The sequence below is a fragment of the Amphiura filiformis genome, chromosome 17 (assembly GCF_039555335.1).
Source record: "Amphiura filiformis chromosome 17, Afil_fr2py, whole genome shotgun sequence".
NCBI lineage: Eukaryota > Metazoa > Echinodermata > Ophiuroidea > Amphilepidida > Amphiuridae > Amphiura > Amphiura filiformis.
In genome coordinates this window covers 42882878-42909067 of record NC_092644.1, presented here as the reverse complement: position 1 = coordinate 42909067, position 26190 = coordinate 42882878, and the positions used below count along the sequence as shown (strand labels likewise).

The 26190-nt window shown below is 35.9% G+C and overlaps 1 protein-coding gene and 1 long non-coding RNA gene across 2 annotated transcripts in view; both read right to left on the bottom strand.

The window, feature by feature from the left end:
* Positions 1-26190, bottom strand: part of LOC140137824 (uncharacterized) — a 56579-nt gene that overhangs the window by 28138 nt on the left and 2251 nt on the right. The window contains exons 2-13 of the mRNA XM_072159614.1: positions 24382-24456; positions 20845-20964; positions 19545-19673; positions 18700-18894; positions 16392-16583; positions 15426-15673; positions 14128-14271; positions 13190-13326; positions 11600-11732; positions 10588-10704; positions 9521-9664; positions 9036-9116 (exon numbers count right to left, since the gene is read on the bottom strand). Coding sequence (XP_072015715.1) covers positions 9036-9116; positions 9521-9664; positions 10588-10704; positions 11600-11732; positions 13190-13326; positions 14128-14271; positions 15426-15673; positions 16392-16583; positions 18700-18894; positions 19545-19673; positions 20845-20964; positions 24382-24406 — 1665 coding nt within the window. The 5' untranslated portion in view covers positions 24407-24456. The remainder of the gene's footprint in view (positions 1-9035; positions 9117-9520; positions 9665-10587; positions 10705-11599; positions 11733-13189; positions 13327-14127; positions 14272-15425; positions 15674-16391; positions 16584-18699; positions 18895-19544; positions 19674-20844; positions 20965-24381; positions 24457-26190) is intronic.
* LOC140137826 (uncharacterized) lies at positions 5764-7739 on the bottom strand. The gene is made up of 2 exons (XR_011856903.1): positions 7113-7739; positions 5764-6401 (listed from the first exon to the last, which is right to left on the bottom strand). It is a non-coding gene; the product is annotated as an uncharacterized lncRNA (long non-coding RNA).

Below are 26190 nucleotides of genomic sequence, written 5' to 3'. Positions count from 1 at the left end.
AAGGAACTCACTGCTAATTTGTCTCATTGTAACCTGTACAAAAACTTGGGGAGCTGATCCTGGTTGCGAAGGTTATTTGTAGAATGTCTAGGGTGTGCACTCTTGAAGCAGCAAAGTCCCTGATTTGTTGTTAAATGGTTTATGGAATGAGGTGGGCCATGATAGTGGTCAGCGACAACCTGTAAAGTGTGCTGAGGCTTGTGGATCAATGTCTATGGCGTTGTGCCTGTGCGTAGCGCACTATAAATCACTGCGCTTTTTTTTTTTTTATAATTAAGGACTGATATAATGCTTCCTGAAGAGCTGGAAATGGTGAGCACTTAGGAGCTGGGTCTTCAGAGGAATTTGATCAGAACTGCATTGTCCAAAAATGTGGTCTCATTGCGGGAGTATACCTATACCTGCATAGTCATTTGCGTCTTAAAAATGAGACATCTACTCACAATCAAGTCTGTTGAGCCCCCCCTACACACACACAAACACACCCCCACCCACACGTGATGGGTTCCAGGATAAAGTTTAATCATAAAAATGATGAGATAATATATTTTATGCAGATCCTTATGGTAATTTCAAATATAGATATACTTTTAAAATGTTCAATATGTATACGCAAACATGATAACATCATTCACAAACAACTTTGATAAATATAGTAGAATATAGTGAGATTCATAACTTGTGGGCCATTCTTTCCAAGATCCTTGGGCTAGTAACTGGAATGTTTGTTGTAATTGTTGAATACTTGGTCCGATCCGATGTATGAAGAAAAATCATGATGGCATAAATAATGAGTTGTAGTAACTGGGTGAACATGACAATGTGTTTTATATTTTTTACATGATATATTGTCACTTGTTTAGTAAGATCAGTGAATTCCTTTTGTTTTCTATTATTTATTGAGGGGTTTAGAGATTTCTTTCATTTTATTTCATTTCAGATAAAAAACATTGAACATACAATAAAAGCACATGAAATTATTGCACAACAGATTGTCTAAAACATTTTAAAAAATTCATGGAAATTAGAATAAACCAGTAATTTAGCATAAATTATTACAGTCAAAGATGCCAGTCCATGACAAGGAATCCAAAAAACTTCCTCAATGTGTAAAAACACGAGAGACAAAACATAGAGAACCTCTGGCAGGGATAGCCAAACCAGGGCCGGATTTGGGCCCAGGGCCCCCAACATTTGGGGGCCCCCAAAATTGCCCTGTGTATGTTCCTTTTTAGCCTGAAAACACCATGTTTGGGACCAAAATATTGTAACATTACAAAATTGTGCATGCGGCCCCTTTTATAGCAAAATTTCACCTTCCTTTTGGGCTAAAATAGTCTGAAATTGAAATTTTTCTCATGCAAATGTCCTAGTCAAATCGGAACAAAATATGCTTGTCACCCTCTAAATTGTGGGCCCTCTATTTATAACCCAAAACCTGGCCACTTGAGTACACATGCCTTCCTCACGGTGAGTTTGGGGTCTCCAAATTTCGGCCTGACCCAGGGCCCCCAAAAATGTAAATCCGGCCCTGCAAAGAGGCTCTCCAAAACAACACAGAAAAACATAGATCACACCAAAAGAGGCATGATACCATGAACTGGGGTCATGTTCATTAATAAAAGACAATGCATGTAAGTAAGAGAATTTATAAAACATACTAAGAAACAATCTGTGTTATTATTTTGTTCTCATGCAATCTTCAGACTATTAGTCGCATTTCTACACTCTAAATTAGAAAGCCTTTTAAATTTAAAAAAATTTAAATCTTAGTTGAGACTTGAAAATTTTTAAGTCTTTAAGATTTATTTTACGCGGGGTTTGATTTCAATTTTCTTTGGGATCGGGAAAAAGAAAATCTATTTTTAAATCTTTCGAAAGACTTAAACAGTAAACAGTAAACCAATCACAGCGCGATGGTGCGTGCACGTGATCAAATCAAAACGTTTTCCTGGACTGCTCAGCCGCCATCTTTCTTTTGCGGTTTCATGTGGTGGCGAGCGAATGAATGAAGTGATATGGACGAATTTGTTTTGCAGAATGGCATCCCAGATGCTGTAATTGCCAATGTCAGTGACTATAACTTCCATGAGAAAGCTTACATTGTTGTGCACGAAGGGCAAATGTGAACATTATCTTCAATCGCCGAGGTCGTAGTCTGTGCTCCTGCTGTATAAGCTTACCTATACACATAATATAATTTATAAATGGGTAAGCTTATTTCCATGAAGGATCACACTCGGCCACTGCAGTGACACTGAAATTAGCACTGGCACTGCAGACTATTGCTTGAACTTTATGAAAGAAGTAGTCCTGACTTGGTATTACTGCTGTGAATAGATGTATTGCTTGTTAAGAAGTCACACAGACTTGTATTTAATATCGATATTTAAATCCCCATAAAGATTTATATTATTTTGAAATAAATCCCAGATATGTTTAAAAGTAAATCTTAAAGGACTTGAATATTAAATCCAATGGACTTGCATTTTTAAATCCCTGTGGGACTGAAATTTATAAAACTTTGTAAAGACTTATTTTAATCCTATATTGATTGGTCCCTAACTACAGTCTCTGAAAGTTTTGAAAGTAAGTCTTTTGGATTTGAATTTATATCCCTGTAATTTAGAGTGTAGACTGCATGTGGCACAATCACAAACAAATATAGTAATAGAAATGGCAGAAACCCAGTTAGGTCAGTAGGTGCCCAGGAGTCAGCTCCCGGGGAGGGGGAGGGGCACTTACATTATGTGATGGACACCATGCTCATGTATGGACTCTTGAAACACACCCTAAACAAGTATTACTCAGCGCGTGCAAAACATACCCTAAACAAGTATTTTGCCATTTTTTTAACACTAAGAAAGTAAAAATTCATGTTCAGGTTCTTGTTTAATATTAGTATATATTGATAGTATTCTGATAGAAGCCAAACATAGCCTTTTTTACCCTTTTTTATTTTGCCATTAAACTTTGGTACCCTAAGCAAGTATTTTGCTTGGAAAAGTATACCCTTTTTCCTGATTTTTGGCGTTTTTGACACTCTAAACAGGTACAGCGCTGTACTTGCACAATGCTGAAAAACAACCCTTTTAACTTGTTTTTGTACACAAGCATGGTGTCCACCTTGAAATACAAGTGGCCCCTCCGGGAGTCAGCTCTACCGTAATGTGAGCCCTGAATTTCCAAATAGATTACCGTTCATAGCCTCTGTACAGGGTATACAAAAATACACAGGGCCTGTGTTTTGGGATATATTTTTGGGACACAGAATTATAAAAGGCTTTGTTACTGTAAAAGTCAATATTTTCGCGAGAAGATATTTTCGCGATTTTGAAGATTTTATCAATTGCGCGAGAATTAAATTTCGCGGTTTTGATATTGATACAATAGAAACCTAATGCAAAAGGTTATTTTCGCGAGTTTTTATTTTTGTGATTTTATGTCCACTCGCGAAATTCGCGAAAATAAAAACCTCGCGAAAATTTCCACTTTTACAGTATTTAAAGAGCTGAAGTAGCAAACATTTGATCTGGACCAGTGTCCTTGCTTTCTTATTTCAAATTTGTTCAGATCAAGATGTGGAATAAAAGAATTAATGCCATATGAGCATGATGAAATTGATGAATGTACGATTACTCTTTGTGGAATGGGATAAAATCATGATGCAAATATATTAACTAGCCATCTATTTATATATTTATTTATTTCTTTCTTCTTTAACCTAGGACAAGCAATCAGTGACCAGCACTGTTCTGCCCAGGATACAGGCCTTATATTAAGTATGCCTGGACCAGGAGCTAATAAAAATTCCTTTAAAAGGAATAGGGCGAGCAAATTAATTGTCAAGATAAAGGTGTAGTTCCATATTGATATTGCAGTATTACTTCGATTTGCACTTGTCATCATTAGCAGAGGAGTGAAATTTTGATTGAAAGATTTAAACTAGGAAGGTTGGTGTTGAAAGTTATCTAAATGACGAAGAGACCAAGGAGAGCAATCAAATTTAGGACAACAAAATAAACACATAGGACTGTACGGTAAAACATGTACCAGCAGTCACCCCACCTTTGTAGGACTACACAACAAAAAAGCCATCCACCATAGGACTTTACGGTAAAATATTTAGAGGACTATGCCAATTAAACATTGAATCCAAAACCATTATGTAAATAAGATAATGGCCATTAAAATGGGCTCACAGACATGGGTTCATTATTATGTAAATGAGATGTTCAATGTTTGCATGCGATCTCAATAAAAATTCACTTTAAAAGAGAAAGCCAGCTTCAATGCAGAAGAGGTCTTGCAATTAGTTTGGGTGGAAGGCATTTTCAGGATCACGCTTTTTTAGGATCCATCATGTTTCATGACAGTCCACCAAACCATCAATGATGAGAACATGCACACAGAAAAAGCAAACCAAACATTAACTCCTATAACTTCATGTCAACTCTTTAATTCATTACTCCAAATTGTTCTGTCTTTTTGTGCTTTTCTGCCTTTTAGGCTACCCTTAGCACATTATTAATATTAAGAAATACACTGCAGTTTGTAGCTAATTGGCTAAAAACTGCCACTTGCCTTATACATGACATTAATTTTATATTAATTCGCAATGTATACTTACTATAGCACATTATAAAATTATAAAGACTGGTCACTCCAATCATGGAAGTAAGAATGTCTCTTATTTCCATGCTCCAATCTTAACTTTTAAACTTTTTTGAATGTGTTGGTTGTTAGTCCGATACGCCGGCGAAGCTATGAATTCTATAGTCTGCATTGTGTGTTTTCTCTTCAATCATTTTGTTGAATGCCATAATAATTATTTAATAATCAACATGATCAAATAAGAAAAGGTGGGTTCACTTAAGTCATTTTATTTATAATTGATAGACTAATACAATAATTCATTTGTTTACCTACCTATTTTTAATACATGTCAAATGGGAATATATCGTTCAATAGGCCTACATGTATAAATTATGCCCATATCATAGATAGGCCCTGAAATTGCATCGAATTTATCACGTAAAAAAAACAAAACTGATGTTTAAGAAATCAATTATTTCATTAATGACATTTTGAGTCATTTTTATCCATAAAACGATACAGGATATAGGATATTGTTACTTTGACTTTTACGTCCATAAAGGTTTTAATCATAGACCCTGGAAATAGGGTCTATGTTTTAATCATGTAATATCAATACACTCGCATCTCATGCTGTGCTGGTCTCCAGGAGGTCTGCAAATGTATGAACGCCTGATTATAACCATAGATTTTATTCGTTAATATGATGTGGAAACAATTATAGGCCTGGCATATAACTTTTAATGTCATATTTTCTTCAAACCATAACTTTCGAAATTCTCACTCGTTTTCATTCGTTGAAACGGCCAAACATACTCTCGTTTTCTTACAAATCGAATATATTTTCACCGTAAAAAGTTCCATAAAGTAATTCAAACCAATGCTAGTACCCAGTAATCTCTTTAGTAAACAAAGACGATCTCCGAATTAGATAGCCAGCTCTTATCTGGACATGTTGACATAAATTAATTGACTCAGTGAGGTTGACAAATAAATCCGTGTGTGAATAGTTGATTCGGTGACCGACTATCAGTAGGCGCGGTAAATTAATCTCTTTACGCCCTAGTGGTACCTTGCGCCCAATGTTACGTAAAAACTGGCAATCATGCTTGACAAACAAAGAAATGAAAATAATCTGTTGCAACTTTCGGATTTGCATAAAAGTAATTCTAGTTCTACAACAACATGTTTTATTATTTCTTTTAATACAAACACATTGCTGCCTAAAATGACTTTATAGCACTGATTAGATATCAAAATGAAGTAATAATTACAAATTTTCATGAACACTCTCGCCTCTGTAATTTCCCGAGTATATAGACAGCACGAATATTTTCTGCAACGCTGTGACCAATATGTATGTCAAAACCCAGCGCAAAGGGCGAGAAATGCTCCGCCGTTCTCGCCCAAAAAGAGCTCCTGTTCCCAAAGATGGCTCTTGGTCCTATAGATTACAGTGTAAAATATTGGACACACCAGGAGCCAAAACTTGGCAACCATGGGGTAAAAAAAGCCTGGGTGCCTGCTTAACATAAGGCTTGCCAGGATACAACACAGAAAACATCAAACAAGTATTTAAAATTACACATAAATGGCATAAAATTTAGAACCATATACAAATACCAGCTGCAATAAATCTTGATAAGGAGAAGCAACTTTTCAAGTCATATTAAAGTAGTTCAACAATTAAGCATGGCTTATGATTTTTGCTCAGCTTCCTTGGTCTTCCTAGCAATCTCCCTGTAGATTGACCTATTCAACTCTGTGTAAACCATCTGAGAGTGAAGATGATGTTCTCCATACAACTGTGAAGAAAAAGAATCAGATAACAAGTTTTTTTAATACTTTCTGTGACAAAAAAGTGGTAAGAAAAAAAGCAAGGTGACAAAAAAAGGTAAAAATTACAAAAAAAATCATGAAACAATGTAAATTATCTTATAATATTGTCTTTTTGAACAGTCATCTTAGGCTATTTAAATAAAGGCACTTAATTTAACATTTGCCCATGTGACCAGATGGGCGCTGATATTATAACAAAAGTGACCTCTGGCACAGCGGGTGTTTTTTTAAAAATAACTTTGTAGCATTATTGTAAGAGTTTCCGTCGATAACTTCCAAAATTTAGTTCTTTGAAAACATATTAGAAAAGCAGAATCCACCAATGTGTAATGAATTAGCCTATTACATTTGTAGTAATTTTGATGATATTTGTCTTAAAAGCATTGTAGCACATCTACTGATCACTTTGGTGGTCTTGTTATGGGTCACATGGGTATTAAATTAAGTGCCTTTTATTAAATAGCCTAGGATGACTGTTGGAAGTTTTTTTTACAAAAGCAATAAGTAAATGTACGTACCTTTGTTCTTACTTGAGAGCATTTTTCCAACCATTTGTATGCTTCATAGAAATCTTTCCTGGTATGGAACAAGACATACATACACCATAGAAGCATCCCAGATAAGCGACTCACTTCCCCGTACACTTCATTACAAAAGCAATAAGTAAATGTATGTACCTTTGTTCTAACTTGAGAGCATTTCTCCAACCATTTGTATGCTTCATAGAAATCTTTCCTGGTATGGAACAAGACATACATACACCAGAGAAGCATCCCAGATAAGCGACTCACTTCCCCGTACACTTCATTACAAAAGCAATAAGTAAATGTATGTACCTTTGTTCTAACTTGAGAGCATTTCTCCAACCATTTGTATGCTTCATAGAAATCTTTCCTGGTATGGAACAAGACATACATACACCATAGAAGCATCCCAGATAAGCGACTCACTTCCCCGTACACTTCATTGCAAAAGCAATAAGTAAATGTATGTACCTTTGTTCTAACTTGAGAGCATTTCTCCAACCATTTGTATGCTTCATAGAAATCTTTCCTGGTATGGAACAAGACATACATACACCATAGAAGCATCCCAGATAAGCGACTCACTTCCCCGTACACTTCATTTCAAAAGCAATAAGTAAATGTATGTACCTTTGTTCTAACTTGAGAGCATTTCTCCAACCATTTGTATGCTTCATAGAAATCTTTCCTGGTATGAAACAAGACATACATACACCATAGAAGCATCCCAGATAAGCGACTCACTTCCCCGTACACTTCATTGCAAAAGCAATAAGTAAATGTATGTACCTTTGTTCTAACTTGAGAGCATTTTTCCAACCATTTATATGCTTCATAGAAATCTTTCCTGGTATGAAACAAGACATACATACACCATAGAAGCATCCCAGATAAACGACTCACTTCCCCATACACTTCATTACAAAAGCAATAAGTAAATTTTATGTACCTTTGTTCTAACTTGAGAGCATTTCTCCAACCATTTATATGCTTCATAGAAATCTTTCCTGGTATGAAACAAGACATACATACACCATAGAAGCATCCCAGATAAGCGACTCACTTCCCCGTACACTTTTTTAAAGAATGGTAGCAGCTGGGGGTGTACTCAAGTTTGGCATGGTTAAATTTATATCATTTTTCCAAGAAAATTGGAGCCATTTTTTTTACCTAGTTACCTAGCAGCTCAGATTTTTGGACTGCAGTTAGTAATTATTCAAAAATTGTTTGAAAAAATGGCCCATTTTTATACCAGTAACCCTCTCCTCTGGTTGCAGCTGTATTTTACAGCATCAGTGATTATAATAAGTTGCTGAGTAGCAAGAATTTTAAAATATTGCAACTGTGTGACAGACTATTCATAAGTTGGATTCAGTTTGCCTTACAAGTGTGTTAACAGATAGTGACAGTTTATCTGTATCTCACTTTTGCATCAGTGAATTCAAAAGCAAAACATTGATAAAGTACACCAATAGAGCATAAATTCAACTTCTTTATTTAAAGTAAAAGACTATAACCCTATTTTACATGTGCATGTGTTTGATGTGTGGGGATGTGTGTGTTGTACATGAATAAAAATACACGGAGTTATGTACAGTGAAGATCATTCGGACCCCCCCCCCCCCATACACTCCCCTACAATAAAAAATGGAACTTTGAAATATTTAGTTGACTGCCTGTCTATCTGTTGATTAATTATAATGACACATTATATTTGTATGTTAGTGTATAAACTATCTAAGGAATACTGTATTCAAGGAGTACCTATTAGCACTCCTCCCCTACTCATTGCCCATACAGAATTTTGTTTGAGTAACTGTATAAGCACCTCTTTTTCAATGTACCAGTACAACTACTTTTTCAAATGTCTGACTAAAATTATCTTCTAAGCCTTTTAGGATTTGAGGATTATGATGATTTTTACTTCAGATATACTGTATTTTGAATGTTTATGCATGTAAAGATCCATTTGTAACTTTCACTTCGTAATTTATCCTCCCTGAAATAGACTACCTTAGGCACCCAGAGTACAGTATTAGTTAAGTCTAATACAGCAGTTAATTATTGGTTACCTACCTTTTCTTTCTCTTCAGAACCTGCTTCCAATAGAGATGATTTGTTCATAATGCATTTGGCTACATTCCCCTTGGCTTTCAGCTGAAAAACAACAACATATATTTCATTTCAAGCACTTGTGATTTGCTTTAGAGAGTAGATACAGGCAAAACGTGGAAGCAAACACATCAAAATACTTAAAAGTTGGCATTACTGATGATAAAGTGTATAACTTTCTCCAAGAACACTAGGGGTGAAAGTATCGCCAAGAAAGCAATAACGCACTTGGGTCTTGTGCAAGTATATGTTAATGAAGGTATAGCTCCACTTGCTGAGCCGACTCTTTTGAGCATTTAGGCTGATGCCAATATGTGAATGGACATCAAAGGCTGCCAGGGGGGGGGGGAGTTAAAATTAAAAAGAAATATATCAATTGTCAGCAAAGAATATCTAAATTCATTGACTCTGTTTTAGCATCTTGGGCAGATAGGGGTTTGAATCCTTACCTTGGTGAAGAGTTTGATGGCTTCCTCGATGTGTTTCATTGACTCTGTTTTAGCATCATGGGCTGATAGGGTTTTGTCGCCCCCATAATCAATCCAGTTCCTCAAGGCATGCGATAAGGACCTCAATATACTGGCCAACTTGAACTGGGTTGTCATATAATATGTAAAATGAAAACAGAGAATAATAATATATAATGTACTTTGTATTATCCAACAGTTTATGGTTTGGTAGTGGTAAGGTTATGACTAGGATATAGGTTATTATGAAAATGTAATCAAGCAATTTGTTTTGTTAGTGCGTGACACATTGGTGTTTTCTTTTCACATTTTGTTCTTATGGTGACCAAAAAAACTTTTTTTCTTAATGACCCTTAAAAGTCATTGAAAGCTTGGCAAATTTGAACAAAATCTGACATTTTTGCAAATATGTTTTTAAATTTTCTGAATTCTTAAAAAAAATCAGTTCCACTGTGGCCAAAAAATGTCTGTTTTTAATTACAGCAATATAAAAATTCACACAATAGTCCCATTATTGTTGCATAGATAACTTTGATGCGCATCAAGAATGTTGGATACTGTTAAAGAGAGCGATCTGCAAATCTCCAGGTAATTCTACTATAACTTGATCACATTTTAATATTATTTGACCATTTAGCATGTGATGCGATCAAGCTAAATGAGTCTGATGTCGATTAAAATCAAAATTTGGTTTTCTATTTCATTGCATGAGCCATTTTTGTAATTAGACTTACGGTTCTAGAGATATGGCCATTTTAGTGTTGCTCAGAACAATAAAATACATAGAAAGTTGAATACTATAATGGCTATTATCTCAAAATCAATATTCCCAACATTCGACTCATTTTGCTTGATCGCATCACATATTGTTATGGGTTCCACAATGCCAGGTCCAATTGAGCATTAGATCTTGGTGTGCTGATACACATTATAATACATGTACAACCGGAATGTACAAGTCCCGAAGTTGTGCTTTTATCAAAATCTCCATTCATAAGTGTTAATTAGCATATCTTGATCAACTGCCATTATTATTACATTGTGTTTACCTTTTGATCGTCTCCTTTCGCTTTGAGTCTCAGGTTGAGACAGTTTCTAGCATGTTTGATATATTGTTGCACCATATCTGGATCAACATTCCGCGCAAGAGCAATGCTATTTAATCTCTGTAGAACAAAGAAAAAACATCATTAAGTGTACTAGCGTTATCTTCTTTGCATCTGTTTGGCCGTTGTTTGCCAATTGTGATGGAAGAGAAAAATTCTTATTTTCAAAGCTGTTTTAAATTAGTATTCTCAAGAAGGAGATATTTTGAGAAAGTTATTGATCCTGTAGAATTTAAGAACTATAGATTATTGAGTTTAGAGTTATTTCATCTAAATTCATAGTATGGGCATAATGCACAGAAGCCAAATACATAAATATATATATATATGTTCTGGTTGGCTTGGTTTGTCATGATTTTGACACCACAGAATGTATATACTCGTATAAACATTTCTGTAAATTTAAAATCATGACAAATTATCCGTCTGATGATCGGTATAACCAATGATTGTAAGTGAGGGTATTCCGTGAAACTTTAAGTAACGGTTGCCTTGCCAGAGGTCTATACTTTGAATTTGTTTCTATAGCTCACCTGTAAATTCCAAAGTTAGTCACTTGTAGAGTAAACTTGTTATAAATATGTATATACATAAAGATTGTACTTTCTTACTAGTTTTGAAATATGAAATCATAAAACCAAGTGTATACAGTACACCTGAATCCTGTTTCAAAAGCCCACTAGTAAACTATAGCAGAAGTTCCTAAAAAATTGTTTGATTGGCGTAACATAAAAAAATTGAAGTAGGTACATAGGGATTTTTAAAAAAAACTTCTAATGCTATAAATTGCATTTGATAAAGGCCTTGGGAACTTTTTTCTTTAATTTATTTATTTTTTATTTATTTATTTATTTATTTTTGTGCAAAAGGTTGGGCTTAATTTTAGGGTAGGTCGGGTTACACCAATTAAACAATTTTTTAGGCCGTATATACCTTGCTGTATACATTTACTTACCTCACTGTATACATCACTAATAAGGAAGTAGAGATCTCCTAGTCTCTCTGGTCGTCCACCAAGTTCCTTCACCTCCAGATCCAATGCTTTCTCTATCAGCTCTATTGCCTTATCATACTGCCCAGCCTGTTTGCTGCAAATTAAGCAAAAAAATCAAATTGGCTGGTCAATATTAGGGTATTCGTAACCTCTGTATCACACCATATGCGTCCCTATCATGTTGCTCGTTAGATGATGCACAAACATCCACCAATGAATGAACTAATAAATCAATGGAACTTTATACTTGCATATAAATATAAAGATATTATTGCTGTAAAGTTTTTTTAAGCAGTTGCAAAAGAAAAATGGAAAGAACAGAAGGTTTCAACAACAAAACCCAAAACTAATTCCAACAGATAAATAATTATCTGAATCATATACATTTTTTATACACTTGTACAATAATGGCTACTGAAGGTGTCATTTTGTGACCAAAGTCATTCTGAAAATTGTGTTATAGGGTGGGTCATTCTTAATTTTCTTTAAAAGAGTGTGTCTACATAAATTGAACCCCTACTTTATACAAGAATGATTACCATTACTAACTTAATTGCCTTGTACCTATACTATACTTGTTGGTGTTGAAATCTGTAAGCCTCTGGCATACCATAAATCTCAATATTTAGCGTATGTGCTTACTATCGAGCACTTTTAAAACATGCAAACATGAAGTGCCCCATCCACAAAAGTGTAAAGGGTTTTGAGGAATTCATCAATACACATAAATTATATACGAACAAGTAAACTTGCAAATTTGGGTCTCAACCTCATTAGCTTAGTTGGTAAAGCGCCAGACTTTGGCACAATTTCATGTTTTCAAAAGTGTTTGATAGTAAGCACATATGCTAACTATTGAGTTTTTACAGTATTTGGTTTTATAAGTCCATTTTCTTGAGTCAAGAATTTTCATTGTTTTTTGCTCCTTTCTGCATATCTCAATATCATTATTGCTAACTTTGGACTGGTTGGATCATATTGTGTCACATTTTCATTCTTGATTTAGAGAATAAAGGTTTTGGTTTTAGCCCCTGGAGTGCATCTATCGTCTCATATAACACGGGCGACATCATTATTTTAAGTAAAACAACGAGGTGAAGCCGAGTTGTTTTACGCCAAAAATAATGATGTCGCCCGTGTTATATGAGACAATAGATGCACTCCAGCGGCCAAAAACAATACCTTTATTCTCATTCTTAAACACTTCAATTCAAATAAAAATATCATAAGTATTACAAATTTTAATCAAATTAAATCCTACATTTTATAAGGAACTACCTATATAGGGCTTAAAATCGATCAGTCCCGTTGTTGCTATGCGCCTCTGATTGGTTCAAATAGCGAGCACGCAGCGTATCGCGTTGATGCACACAGCTGACCCGTGTGATATCGTGTCATATCACATGGGTAAGAACCAATGAGATTGCAGGAACGTTCTCAAGTGTTCTTAAAAGAATCTTGATTTGACAAATTGACAAAATAATATTATAGTTTTGATTAAACTCCACATGCCCACAATGAAATATAATCTATGAAATATTAAATACTTACAAAACAGTGGCTATTTGTTGCTGTCTTTTAGCTAGCGTTTCCTGGTTGTCTTTTCCTCCCTGGGTTTTCAGCTCATCTAAGCAGGACAGGTAATGGTTAACCATCATATCCTGCCATTGGCTCTCACCATTATAGCACTAGAAATTGAAAAATAATAAAAGAATTAAGCAGGCCTGTAACCAGGATTTATTTGGGAGGCTGATTTTGAAAAAATGGACCTTTTTGGACTGGGGGCATATTTTGAAAAAGTGGACTTTTTTTTTCAAAATTTGGACCTTTTTTGACCAAAAAGGCATAAAAAAACCCAATTTGTTCACTCGCTACGCTTGGAAATGGGACTTTTTGGGTCAAAAAGGGGGACGTTTGGGGCATTTTGGGATGGGGGGTTCACCTCCCAGCCCCCTGGTTACGGGCCTGGAATTAAGATGTGATAGTATACACTTTTATGGAGAGCAAGCTGAGTGCTGATGAGAGACGACACTCCAATCACTGAGCTGAGTCACAAACATGTTATCAATTTGAGGGTGCCTCATCTCTTATTGCCTAGTTCACCACATAGTCTGACCCGTAAAAAGGAGTCACCCAGGAAACCAGAATAACTAACTACAATTTCCAAATTCCTGAATAACTTCAGCTTCAACAAACATAGTTTCAAACAAGTAAGAGAAAGTTTATCTCAATGTTTTGGATAAAAACATTTATTTTTAATATGCTTTTTACATTCTTGTGAAGAAGGTCATGGGTTCTAATCCCGCACCGGCACATTCCTTTGCATTTTCTTCAAGTTGGGTTGTGTAACCCTTTGGGTTGGTAAACTGGGGTTAAACTGTACTTTCTTTCTTCTATGCTGTTAGCATTTTTATATTATTGAGTCAAAACAGTTTAATAGTCAAAAACTAATTGTCAAAACTTTAAAGCAGAAGAACATATCAACAAACCTGTATCCAAAATCTGAGGAGATTAATGCTATGATCATCATCATACATTGCATCAAATAGTCCCCACCACTCTGTCTCCATATTAAGCTTGATTTCTGGTTTCTCAGCTTTTGCTGCAGGTTTTTGCTTGGTTTCAGTATTCTCCTTTTGATAAGATTAAAAAAATAAGATGTTATTATTGAAAAAAAATCAAGTAATATTTATATTTACTACCAAACTTTATGTTGTTATTTATATCTCAATGTCTAATATTGTTCTTTGATATACATGTATTGTCGGGTGCATTACATAGTGATGGATCTACACTTTCCGGTAAAATCCATAGTGACAGATGCTGTGTTCTCCAAATAACTGCGCAAGACATAGTGACGGATAACTTTGGCAATCTATTACATATGTGAGATGTACAATTTTACTACATTTTAAAGTTTTGAAAATATCTTTCAAGGGTCTATTTTTAATAGACACATCATAAATTACTGAACATTATTGGCAAGTTTATAATCTATGCCCAATACAATTTACCTACTCAACGTTTTCTCGATGCCCATTTTTTGATAAATTTGCGATCAACATCCGTCACTATGTAATACACCCTGGGTTTGACATCCGTCACTATGTGATGCACCCAACGGTATATGAGGTCTATAATTCAACACAAGTATTTGGTTACACAATACATTTTAATCTAATGTGAGTACATGCATTTTATTTTATTACCAAATTAAACCACACACACCTCCATACTTGTAAAGACCAGCAAATGAGGACCCACAACTTTTTCCTATCTAACCAGGGACCTTGCACACCTGAAGCTAAGCTGCAAACCGTGGACCTATCACACTTTTTACTATCCAATTGAGACCTAACCCTAATCTGGCAAATGAGACATGGTATTATAATGCATATTTATGTTGTTTGCTATCGCTGGTAAGTAGAGTAAACCATGGACATCCTCAGTTGCATGGTGTCCTTGTTTTTCTCTGCTTTATGTGTGCGTGCATCATCGTTTGCAGGTCTTTACAAATGTACAACAAACATCACACCCCATACATGTAGTAGTTAAGTTCAACAAGCATTCAAGTTCAACAAATTTAACTTCGAAAGTGCACTTTCGGAGTTAAATTTGTTGAACTTGTTGTGTGTATTACTATTAGATTTAGATTATAAGTTGTTACTTGGTATCCTGTGTATTTTTATATATAACCAGATAATCAAAATATTAAAATTTAAAATGTACATTCTTATAAACTCATAAACTAGAATATCGTGAAAACCAAGTAAAATATTAGACTTACACCTTTGGCAACATCAAAGAGCAAAAGTTTGTGTTGACACAACTTTTCATCACTCTTATGAGCAGACAACCCTGAGTCACAAATATAATGCTTGCAATCTTGGCACTTAGCTACCACCCTAGACTGTTTACCCATCTCACAACAGGTGCAAGAGAACTCCACCTCTCCTCCACTAAGCTGTTGCTTGGATGCTTCTTCTTCTACTAATTCCTTGAGGTGGAAGTCTGTAGGAAACTGTCTCACATCACCTTTTGGGAGAAAAAATGGAGTTAACTTTATACATAAAGATGGGCACTTTACAACCAAATGTGGCAAGTAAGGAGAGGCTGTGCAATAAGATTGAGCCCACCGGGGTTGAAATTTCCAAATTACGTGCCAAAACTTGCTCCCCCTTTTGTCCTGCCAAAAAATATGTGCCCCCCCCCCCTTTGCACATGGCAAATTCAGTAGTGCACTTCTCTAGCTAAATCAAGAATGCTTGCATTATGGTATTTGTTTATTTTGTTTGTTAGTGATCTTTACAGGGTTTACACAGTCCTTGAATTTGAAAACACCATTTCAAGGCCTTCAAAGTCCTGGAAATTTGTACAAGGTCCTTGAAAGTCCATGAAAATTGAAATTTTACCTAAAGTATAATTCTGACAAAATTTGGGGAGTGGAGAGGAGCTGTCACTTTAGATGTATCGTGCCGCATGGAGAGCCGCATCATGATTTTTGTGTTGTGGTAAGTCCTTGAAAATCATGCTTTTGGACCTTGAAAGTCCTTGAATTTTACAGGCTTCTTTACCTTTAGGTACAGATGACTCCTTTCTGCATAGTGGACATGATATGTGCGTAGTCCCAGTTGGAGCTAGAGGTACTAGGCACTCTTCACAGAATCTATGCAAACATATTGCAGCTAGCATTATGGGGTTTGTGGGGTTGGAGAAGACATATAGGACATAGCGGTATGTTTATGACCCTTACCTTTAGGCACAGATGATTCCTTTCTGCATAGTGGACATGATATGTACTTGGTCCCAGTTGGAGCTAGAGGTACTAGGCATTCTTCACAGAATCTGTGCATACATGGCAACATTTTGGGGTTCTTGAATGGGAGAAGACAGATAGGACATTGCAAAGCTTTGCTGCCTCCTCGCTGAACTGGTAGCCACTTCTCTGTGAAATAAGAATGAGTTGATGTGTGGGATCAGTAAAAGAGTTTGTGTGATGTTAGTTTTAGAGCTTAGTATTCAATGAGCTTAAATGGAAGACAGGTGGAGGAAGTTCAGTTTTAAAAGTGTTAAGTGTGAGACAGTGGCATAGCCTTTGGGGTGGGGCAAGGGGGAAGCTGTCCACATGTAGGACAACTTACACCTGTCTCGCCCATGCACCCCACCACCTGGGATGCTGACTGCTGTGATATTTTATTTAGGCAGATTTTGCCAACTCTTTCCACCCTGAAAGTCAGGTTGCCTCTCATCTGGGTAAGCTTTCCCCCTTACCTCCCATTAAGTAGCTACACCACTGGTGTGAGAGTACGATGTGTGGAATAGGCCTATACATTGAAATTTTTTCCAATCCTCAAGCACACCAAGCGGACTCTGTAACAGAGGTGGATCCAAGGGACTGTGCCAGGTAAAAGCCCCCAACCCCACCCTGTCAAATCTCCAAAATCAGCATATTTCTGGGAAACCAAAACCACTCTCTCACTCCAGGTAACTCTTTAGCTTAGGGCTATTCCACTTAAAATCCACCCACGCCCTATGGAAGACAATACAGCACACCGACATCGCCTGGCTAATAATTATTTGGTGCAGCAGAGACACTAAAATGAATACACGGGATCGATACACGTGAATTGCTATGCACGATTTTGATATCAGGCGAAAATCTTCGGATACCGGGTTAGAAAATGATGAATATCTGCCGTAAAAATGCTCTCGTCTCAAGAAACCAGATCTGGTCTCATACACTTGAAAATATGTGTTGAACAGATATGATAGTCGTTAGTTTGCGCTTTGAGAAGCGGCCGTGAGTCTTGAACTCAATCATATCAAAACGTTAGGGTACCCTAATAAGCATCATTACTCATTTTCTTATTTCATTCCATTAACAACCGCGCGTACCGTCCACTGACATCAACAAAAATCAAACATTTTCTCAAAACATTTGTATTACTAAAATCACAACTTTGAAATTATTAGTCATATATCACAGTCGATATACCAAAACACACATGAGAATGTCCTGCAATTTATGATCGTGATCGAAAATAATGTAGATGATATTGTTTACTCGCCAATAATTTTTATTCACCTCCACCTTTGTATTAAAAATGTTTCGTTTTCTGCCTGAAATCCATGTTTTCAACTTTTCTATGATTTTCTACGTATTTTGACCATTGATCTCAAAGCGTTATAATGACATGGAACCATTGTATACCTGGTCGAGGTATCCAATTGAAGCTTGGGATGTTTCCAAGCTTATCATCTAAGAAAGAATCTGATTTGTCAAGTATCTCACTCGCCGGATCGCGTACAGCGAAAAATCTGAAAAAAATTGGTACGAGCAAAAACCCCAAATCACCTCTGCTTGAACTAGGTATACTGGTCTTTGCCGCATTCTGTACACAGTCCGTGCAGTGAGCGGTTCAGTATGTTGAGGTTTCACAAAGGTTAAAGATGGTAATCTGAGACTGCATTGAACTACACACAGAGATTGCAGTGTTGGAAAGAAGTTATAAGTCGCAGTTTGTAATGGGTCTCTCACAGCTAAAACGTTTTGATATGATCTGACCAAAATCGCTAATTTTATATTGCAGTGGAGGCAGTATGACAATTGACCGCAATGTCGTATACAAGCTTACTCACACAGCGAGAAATCAATTACCCGGCTATTGTCAGTAGCCTTAGTCAGGTCACTTGGCTAATTATATCGTCTCATAAGGTCGGAATAAAATGACCTTTCGTGGCTGTGGATTCAACCTACCATGGCGATTTCTACCATGGAGATATCGGGGCGATGACACTGTGTACCGTAATCTTAAGGAGTGTGAACTTCAAATAGGATATGGGATTACCTAAATGGGTGACTCCATTTGAAACCTACACCCGCTGTGTGTGTGAGATTTTAATCTCCTTTTAAAAAAGGTCATGTCTTCCATAGGGGGTGGATAGATTTCAACTGTAATAGCCCATTTTTCTCAAATCCTGGATCTCCCCTTCACTTGCTTTTGTCCAAGGACTACAGGCATTCTAGGTACACCACTATGGTGTTTGACAATCAATCTCACCTTGTTTAGCCATTTTGCCTTTATCACCAAGTTCTTTGAGGACATCAGAGAAGGTTTTATCGAGCATTTCATCGGAATGAGCTTGATAGTACAATGCTGTACCCATGAGTAAACCTAACCAGCCAGTAGGCTGGAAATTCTCCTCTACTTTCAGTGGAATGATAACCTTGTCCTTCTGGAATGCATACTCAGCCTCTGGAAATGTAGAAGATAAGTAGATCCAATGATAAATGTTCAAATCAAAGTTTTTAAGTTGAATAGTTGCATCATTCAATAGCAGAAGTAAATAAAATTCATCTTGTGAATACTGGTGCTGATCCACTTCACCATTGCCATGGTTGATATTGTCACTTTATACTGCAGAATTGATGGCACTGTACAATACTATGCAAAAATGTAAATGGAACCCCAAAAGAACTGATGTTATATTAAATTTCAATCTTTCTGCATGATTTACCCACACATATTTTTGAGGAGCAGTTTTCCCCTCTGCCACCCCCCTGCTGAATGTTTCATTACTGGGGCTATCATTTTTCTTTGGAAGGGGGTCACAAATTTACCAACCAGTTGGCATCAATAAAATTGTGACCCCCCCCTATTTCGGCAACAATTTTTTTTATGACCCCCACCACCGATACACCTTACCCCCTAAACAGGTTACAATTGTATTAAAACCAGTCTTTTTGAATAAAGATAAACACTATCCGTGGTCATCTTGTGACTCCATACATTTTGGTCATCAAAATTGTAGGACCCACCCCCCTATTTTTCTTTCCAAAAATTATGACCCACCCCCCCATATTTGGGACCCCCTCCCCCTTTCGAAGAAAATGATAGCCCCTTACCTTTCTTACAGCTTTTACTGTCTTGATATCTCTTGGACACACACATTAGGATTGCATCAGCATTCTCAACTGCATCTGCCATACAGGCGAGGGTGTCACCAGCTGCAATGTCACCAGGAGTACTATGTCCTTAATATTAAATAATACAAACAGACAAACACATAGACAGACACATTACACACACACATGGATAGAAAGGTAGGTAGTGATGTTGGTAGGTAATAGGTATGTAGTGGTTGAGGTAGTTATATAGGGGGGATAGTTAGTGAACAAGGGCATGGCCAGGATTGTTTTCAGGGGGCAGAATTTCTCATTTCCATAAAGTGAACTATTTTCCTACATGTTTGTAAATAAATTTGCTTACATGCAAAATCAAAGTGGTCTTAACCCCTAAAAATTGTCTTTTTCTGGCTAATTTGAACAGTTTAACATAAAAAAATTCATAATTTAGACTTTCTTGGTACATAAAATATTTGTCAATGGGGGTGTATCCCCCACACCCTGTCACCCTGGCTATGCTCCTGGTAATGAAGATGGAAGGTTATAAGTAGATACTGCATATAGGCAAATGTGTAGAGGTGGGTAATGAAGTAGCTAGTGATGTGGGTAGTGAGGTCCTGAGTGACGTAGATATAAGGTAGGAATGTAGGTACAATTGAAGGTAAAGTACTTCAGTAGACAGGTTGGTTGAAGTTGGTAAGTAGGAACAATAAATACATTCACACATACAACTAGTACATGTAGAAATTATAGATGTTTGATTTGTTTCCTTAAGTTAGTATGACTTGTCACTGACAATTGTCCAGAGTAGTTAGAATTGGTAAGAAAATAGAGTGAAAACAAGTTACAGTGCACGTAGTTCAAATTTCCACTCTTTTTTGTCACAAGCGTTTAGATCAACTTAGTATTAACAAAGAATACCTTTAAAATTAAACCACAAAATCATGATTATCATAGCTTGAATAATACCATAAAATACCACAGCACAGAATGATAGCAACGGGGATAGCAAGCACAAACATCACACATAATCCAATTGTGCAATCATCCAAGAGCACATAATTGTAAGTATATATGCCCAAATATGCTGGCCATGCAGCTTAACACTCTTGCTATCCACGGTCCTGTACTCTGCACCCATGGGGTCCATGGTTCAAAACCAGACCAGAAAATAACCTTTCTTCCTTTCTTCTTTTGTTTCCCCTTTGAAAAAAAAAAGGTGAAAGGGCATTAGGGACAAAGTAATGTAGAACATCAACAATGATAAAAATTCATACTACATGTAATTGTAATTAATTACCCATGTGATTAATGTCCATCCAAACATTATATCCGGCTGCTTTTAGTTTATCTCTGAGTTTAATCATTCTCTTTTGAGAATCCCATTGGTAGCTTATCATCACATGTTTGGTAGGAGATACTGTAAACAATATGTAAAAATAAAGAGAATAATATTATGAAACAACATAGACTAATTATAAAATTAAACTTTTATAAAATTCTCACTTTTGAATCAATGATCACACATTGCATGAACCTAGTTAAACAAGAGAACTGAAGTAACAAATAGTTCAAATTAACAATGCTAATTCTAAATCCCTTAATATCTCATGTGGTGTGCCCCAGGGTAGCATACTGGGGCCACTCTTATTTTATGTTACATTAATGATATGATCATTAGTATAGACCCAGACTGTAAATTGATGTTGTATGCAGATGACAGTACAATCCTATTTTCTCATACAGATCCTAGTGTCATATCACAAAAATTAGGCCAAGTTCTTGAGTCTTGCAGCAATTGGCTGGTAGACAACAAATTGTCTTTACATCTCGGCAAAACTGAAAGTATTATCTTCGGATCCAAAAGGAAAATAAAAAATGTTGACAATTTTTCTGTTGAATGCTCTGGCCAGATTATCAAAGGCCAGGAGTCTGTGAAATATCTGGGTATTAACATTGACCAATCTGTGTCTGGGGAAGCAATTGCAAACAATATTATTCAAAAGGCAAATTCAGGATGAAATTTATGTATCGCAATGGCAGCTGTCTCAACCAAAACTGTAAAAATTCTGTGTTCGGCTTTAATTCAATGCCACTTTGATTATTCATCTTCTTCATGGTATTCTGGTCTCAGTCAACGGCTTAAAAACAAACTTCAAATCACTCAAAATAAAATGGTGCGCTATATTTTACATCTAGAACCCCGGTCACATATTGGTCAAACCGAACTTAACAGTCTGAATTTTTTAAATGTAGAGTGTCGAGTAAAATTTTAAAATTATGTCATGTGCACAAAATTTATTATGGGTCAAGTGCCCCCTACCTGTGCCAGTGTTTTACCAAAACCTCAGAAATTCACAACTATAATACTAGAAGGCGGCTTTTTAATTTCCATGTGCCTAAAATCAAAAGTTCAGCTGGCACTACTTTTTATTACAGTGCAATTCGGGATTGGAACATGCTTCCAAATGACATCAAAAACATCCCCAATCTTAATCATTTCAAGAGTGCAATCAGGAAACTTTTCAGTAATGGCTAATTTCCAGTGGGGTCTGTTGTCCATTGTGTGCTTTCTTTCTTCTTTTGTTTATACTCTTGCCTTTTTTGCCAAAATCTTTCTTTCAAGGACCCCATTGGAAATAAGCCTGAAACATTGGCTTTATGGGTTATCCGGTTCCTAGTGTATTTTTATCTTCACATTGTATATCTTTAATTTCTTATTTTGTCAAGTGTTATATTTATGTAATGTATTTTAAACTGTGCAATATAATATTTTTATGTATTTTGTATTATGGAACCAAATAAAATCAATCAATCAATCAAAGTAGATCACAATTATCTGTTCACAAGACATTCTTCAAAATGTTTAACCCAACAATCTTCCCCCAGTCACCATCTCTCTCTCGCTCTCTCTCACTCTCTCTCCTCTCTTCCGTATCATACACACAAGCATTCATTCAATATTCATACAAACACTACAAACCATTTAGAAAGAAAAAGAATATTTTATGGCTTGCACTTGACACTATTAAAGGTAGACTTCCCTCTTCCCTCCATGCAGATAACATTTCAATTAAATAATTCAACAGCTTAATGCTATTCTGTCGGTCCGTGTCACGTCACTTCCGGTTGATGATGTACGAGTGAAAACAAGTCCCTGATTTGATTTTTGTTGATGATTTCTGTCATTGGTGTTATGTAAATTTCGATCGCAAATAGTCAGTGGAATCAAACAACCGTTTCTAAGTCTTAAGAGTGAAAGAAACTTACTTGATTTACCGTTTATATACTAACAAACTTAAAATTAAATTCCATGGTCGAGTGTCGTTTTTTCGAAATTGAATGCCACTCCAGCAACATCGCTATGTAGCCTCCTTCACAGCCGGTTTCTGTTGTTCACAACAAACCGTGCGCCACATGCAGTTTGGGCCCGAGACTAGAGATAGCCCGGATGTTCGACCGACAGAATAAAGAAGCTCAATTTATAATAACAGATTTAATACACCATGACATCTATGCCAGGGAAGGAGAGAAATTTTGGGAAAATACAAAAGTAATGAATAAAAGTTCCAGGTTGCTTGTTATCAATCCGTGGTTATCAACAACCCAAACTGCTGATCATTCTTAGAAAGACAAATAGTTTCTTAACAGTTTTGTCCTCTAGTCTCAGACATGTCAGAAGAACAATTGATAGTTCTTGAAAGGATCTTTGGAAACTACAAGGAACATTTTGGTTCTCTAAAGAAGCTGCAGAACCTGAAATGGTTCTCTTTAAGGTTTTTTTTTTCAGGATTACTTTTTGAGAGTTCAAGTTGAAGGCTCTCCCATGAGGACACTTTCAACTCCTTTGGAATTTTGTTTCTAGGAGTAGAATAAGATGTAAAATAATTTTAAAAAAAAAGAAACCACAAGCGTGCTTAATTATTATTTTCAAACAGCATTTACTAATCAATGAAATAAGAATGAATAAGAAATAATAAATATTTTACAAAAAGGAATTTAGGCTGTGAAAAGCAACAAATTAAGGAATAATGATGTGTTTGTAACACAAGAAGAATGATTGAATGTATTATTTATACACTAGAAATAGAGGGACAGCCTATGTGGTGTCCTAGAAGGACATCAGTCAATGTGAGACATTCATAAATATTAAATGCGAGGAGAGGATACATGCCTGAGAAAATATACAATGAATAAGAAATGGAGCTCAGACAAACTGGCACTATAATAAAGGAGAGAATATTAAAATCATTACATGTTTAATTCTCTGGCGCGATGGCATGGCAGATCCACCATGAGTTGTTGTGGCCTGTGGCTATGAACTCAATGACACATAGTGAGTGTGCACTGCACTGGTTTTTAAAGGGAGTCTCTGGCAATCACAACATTATGCCTTATAATATATGTAAGAAAAATAATTATGAAGCACGAATCCTGTGGTTTTATTTAAAACAAACTCATAGTGACCATAAAAACTAATAAAAACATCCGTCTCTCAACACGCGATATTCAAAATTCCTGTGTGCGAAATTGTCGAGTGCAATGACGTCTCAGTAATACAATGAAGGCTGATGACAATTGAGCACAAACAAGCATTACGTCATTGCACTTCGGCGCGGCACTTTTGAATATCACATGTGTGGGGGGCGACTGTTTTATTTGTTTTATGGTCAATATGAGTTTGTTTTTTTCTTGTGATTCGTGCTTGATAATTATTTTTCTAACATATAAGGTATAATGTTATGATTGCAGGAGACCAACTTTAATTTTTCTCTCCTTAGTGAATAGTGCCAGTTTGCCTGAGCTCCATTTGTTTATTATTTATACTGTATCTTACCTTTATCATTTTGGGAGGTGGCCATATTCCAGACGGATGTTGCTTCAGTATGAACGTTATATATAGCTCGTTATGCTGTAGATATATGATATATAACAGGTATATTAAAGGATGAATGAATAGTTTGTTGGGTGAATTATATATAAAATTAAACTGTTACAGTGTACCAGTAGTTAATTCAATCAACTCACGGAATCAAATTGAAGCTATATGATTACGTAGGATGTATTCACACAATTTGTGCCAAATATTGTGTTAGAACACCGGAAGTAATAGAGCCTATGACACTATCTAGAGGTTAACATTTCCCGCTAATTTCCTTTGATGATTTCCTACATGTTATTAGCCCGTGAGGCATACGTGCAAAAAGACACATAGATCCTATCTTAATTTGATGCAACGACACACTGTACATATAGCCGCAGTCTGTGGCCCTCACGGACTTAGCGAGCGCGTAGCGCGAGGAATCGAGCGCGTAGCGCGAGTCGTTCAATCGAGCACGTTTAAACATTTGGGTTTTGATTTAAGTAAATTAAATGTCGGGTTATATAAAAATTATGAAAACGTTTTAATACGTTTTGTATGAAAACACACTACAATAATATTTCTAAATTATTGTTTTCAAGTGTTATTGTAAAAAATATGTTTTGCAAATAGTTTTTGCCAAATATTTTGTCAACACTAAAACAACATTATGTTAGAATGTTTGCAGTATAACGTTTTTGAGTGTTTTGAAAACGTTTTATACCCTTTATAACCCTTTAAATAACCCGAAATTTAAACGTTTGCAACCTTTTCTAACCTTTGCGAATCATGTCGAAAATGTTTTGTGTTTGCTGGGTACATACCCAAAATGAGATGATATTTGAGTAAAATATTAATATCATTCTAAACATGATAAATAACGGGATCCGCTAATATTTAAGTTAATAATTAAAGGCCTATTCAGTGATAGCCTGCAAAAAAATTAACATTGTTTATAAATTGCATAGGAGTGAAGAATAAGTCATAAAGTTGTCATAGGTAGGCCTACAAGGCCAAAAAGCGGCAGCATTGACAAAGGTCAAATTCAATTCAATTTGAAATTACAGATTTATGTAAAATATCTCATTTTGTTTGTTGGCGCATGGCTTAACCACTTTTGGTTTTCGATTTATAAAGAACTTTTGAATCAAGAGGGTTAATAAAACCGAAGAAAATCACCCCCACTGTCATGTTGCAGGTGTTTGCGATATCACCTGTATACGCGGACAATTTAGCGCGTATGAGCTGCGACAAGTTTTTTGCGAGTGACGCACTATGATATCGGACTGGTATTTTGAACCAAAAAATATGCCATTTCTGCTCAAATTACGAAAAAAGTAACTCTGTGACCCCTATTTTTTATTAGCTTTAATGAAATATCCTATCAGTGCGCATATTATATCAAAAAATAAGCAAAATTGTTCAGGTACATTTTTTGTTATAATCGAAAACATGTGTAAAATTGCCACTTTCCCATAGACGCCTGTACTAATTTTCCCCAAAAACAGCATTTTTAAAATGGTTATTTCTCGAAAACTAACTCCGTGACCCCTCTTTTTATTTTAGATATTCAAGTATATCGATGAAATTTAATTGGTGCGAAGTTTAAGAAAAATCGGATTCATGGGATCTTGTATGGACTATACCCTTAAAGCACCCCCTCCCCCCCCCCACACACACACATATACACCAGGCCATGACATGCACCCAAAAATAATAATTATGTTAACAATACTAAATAATGACACATTTTAAAATTATAATAAGTTCAATGAAAATGCCATG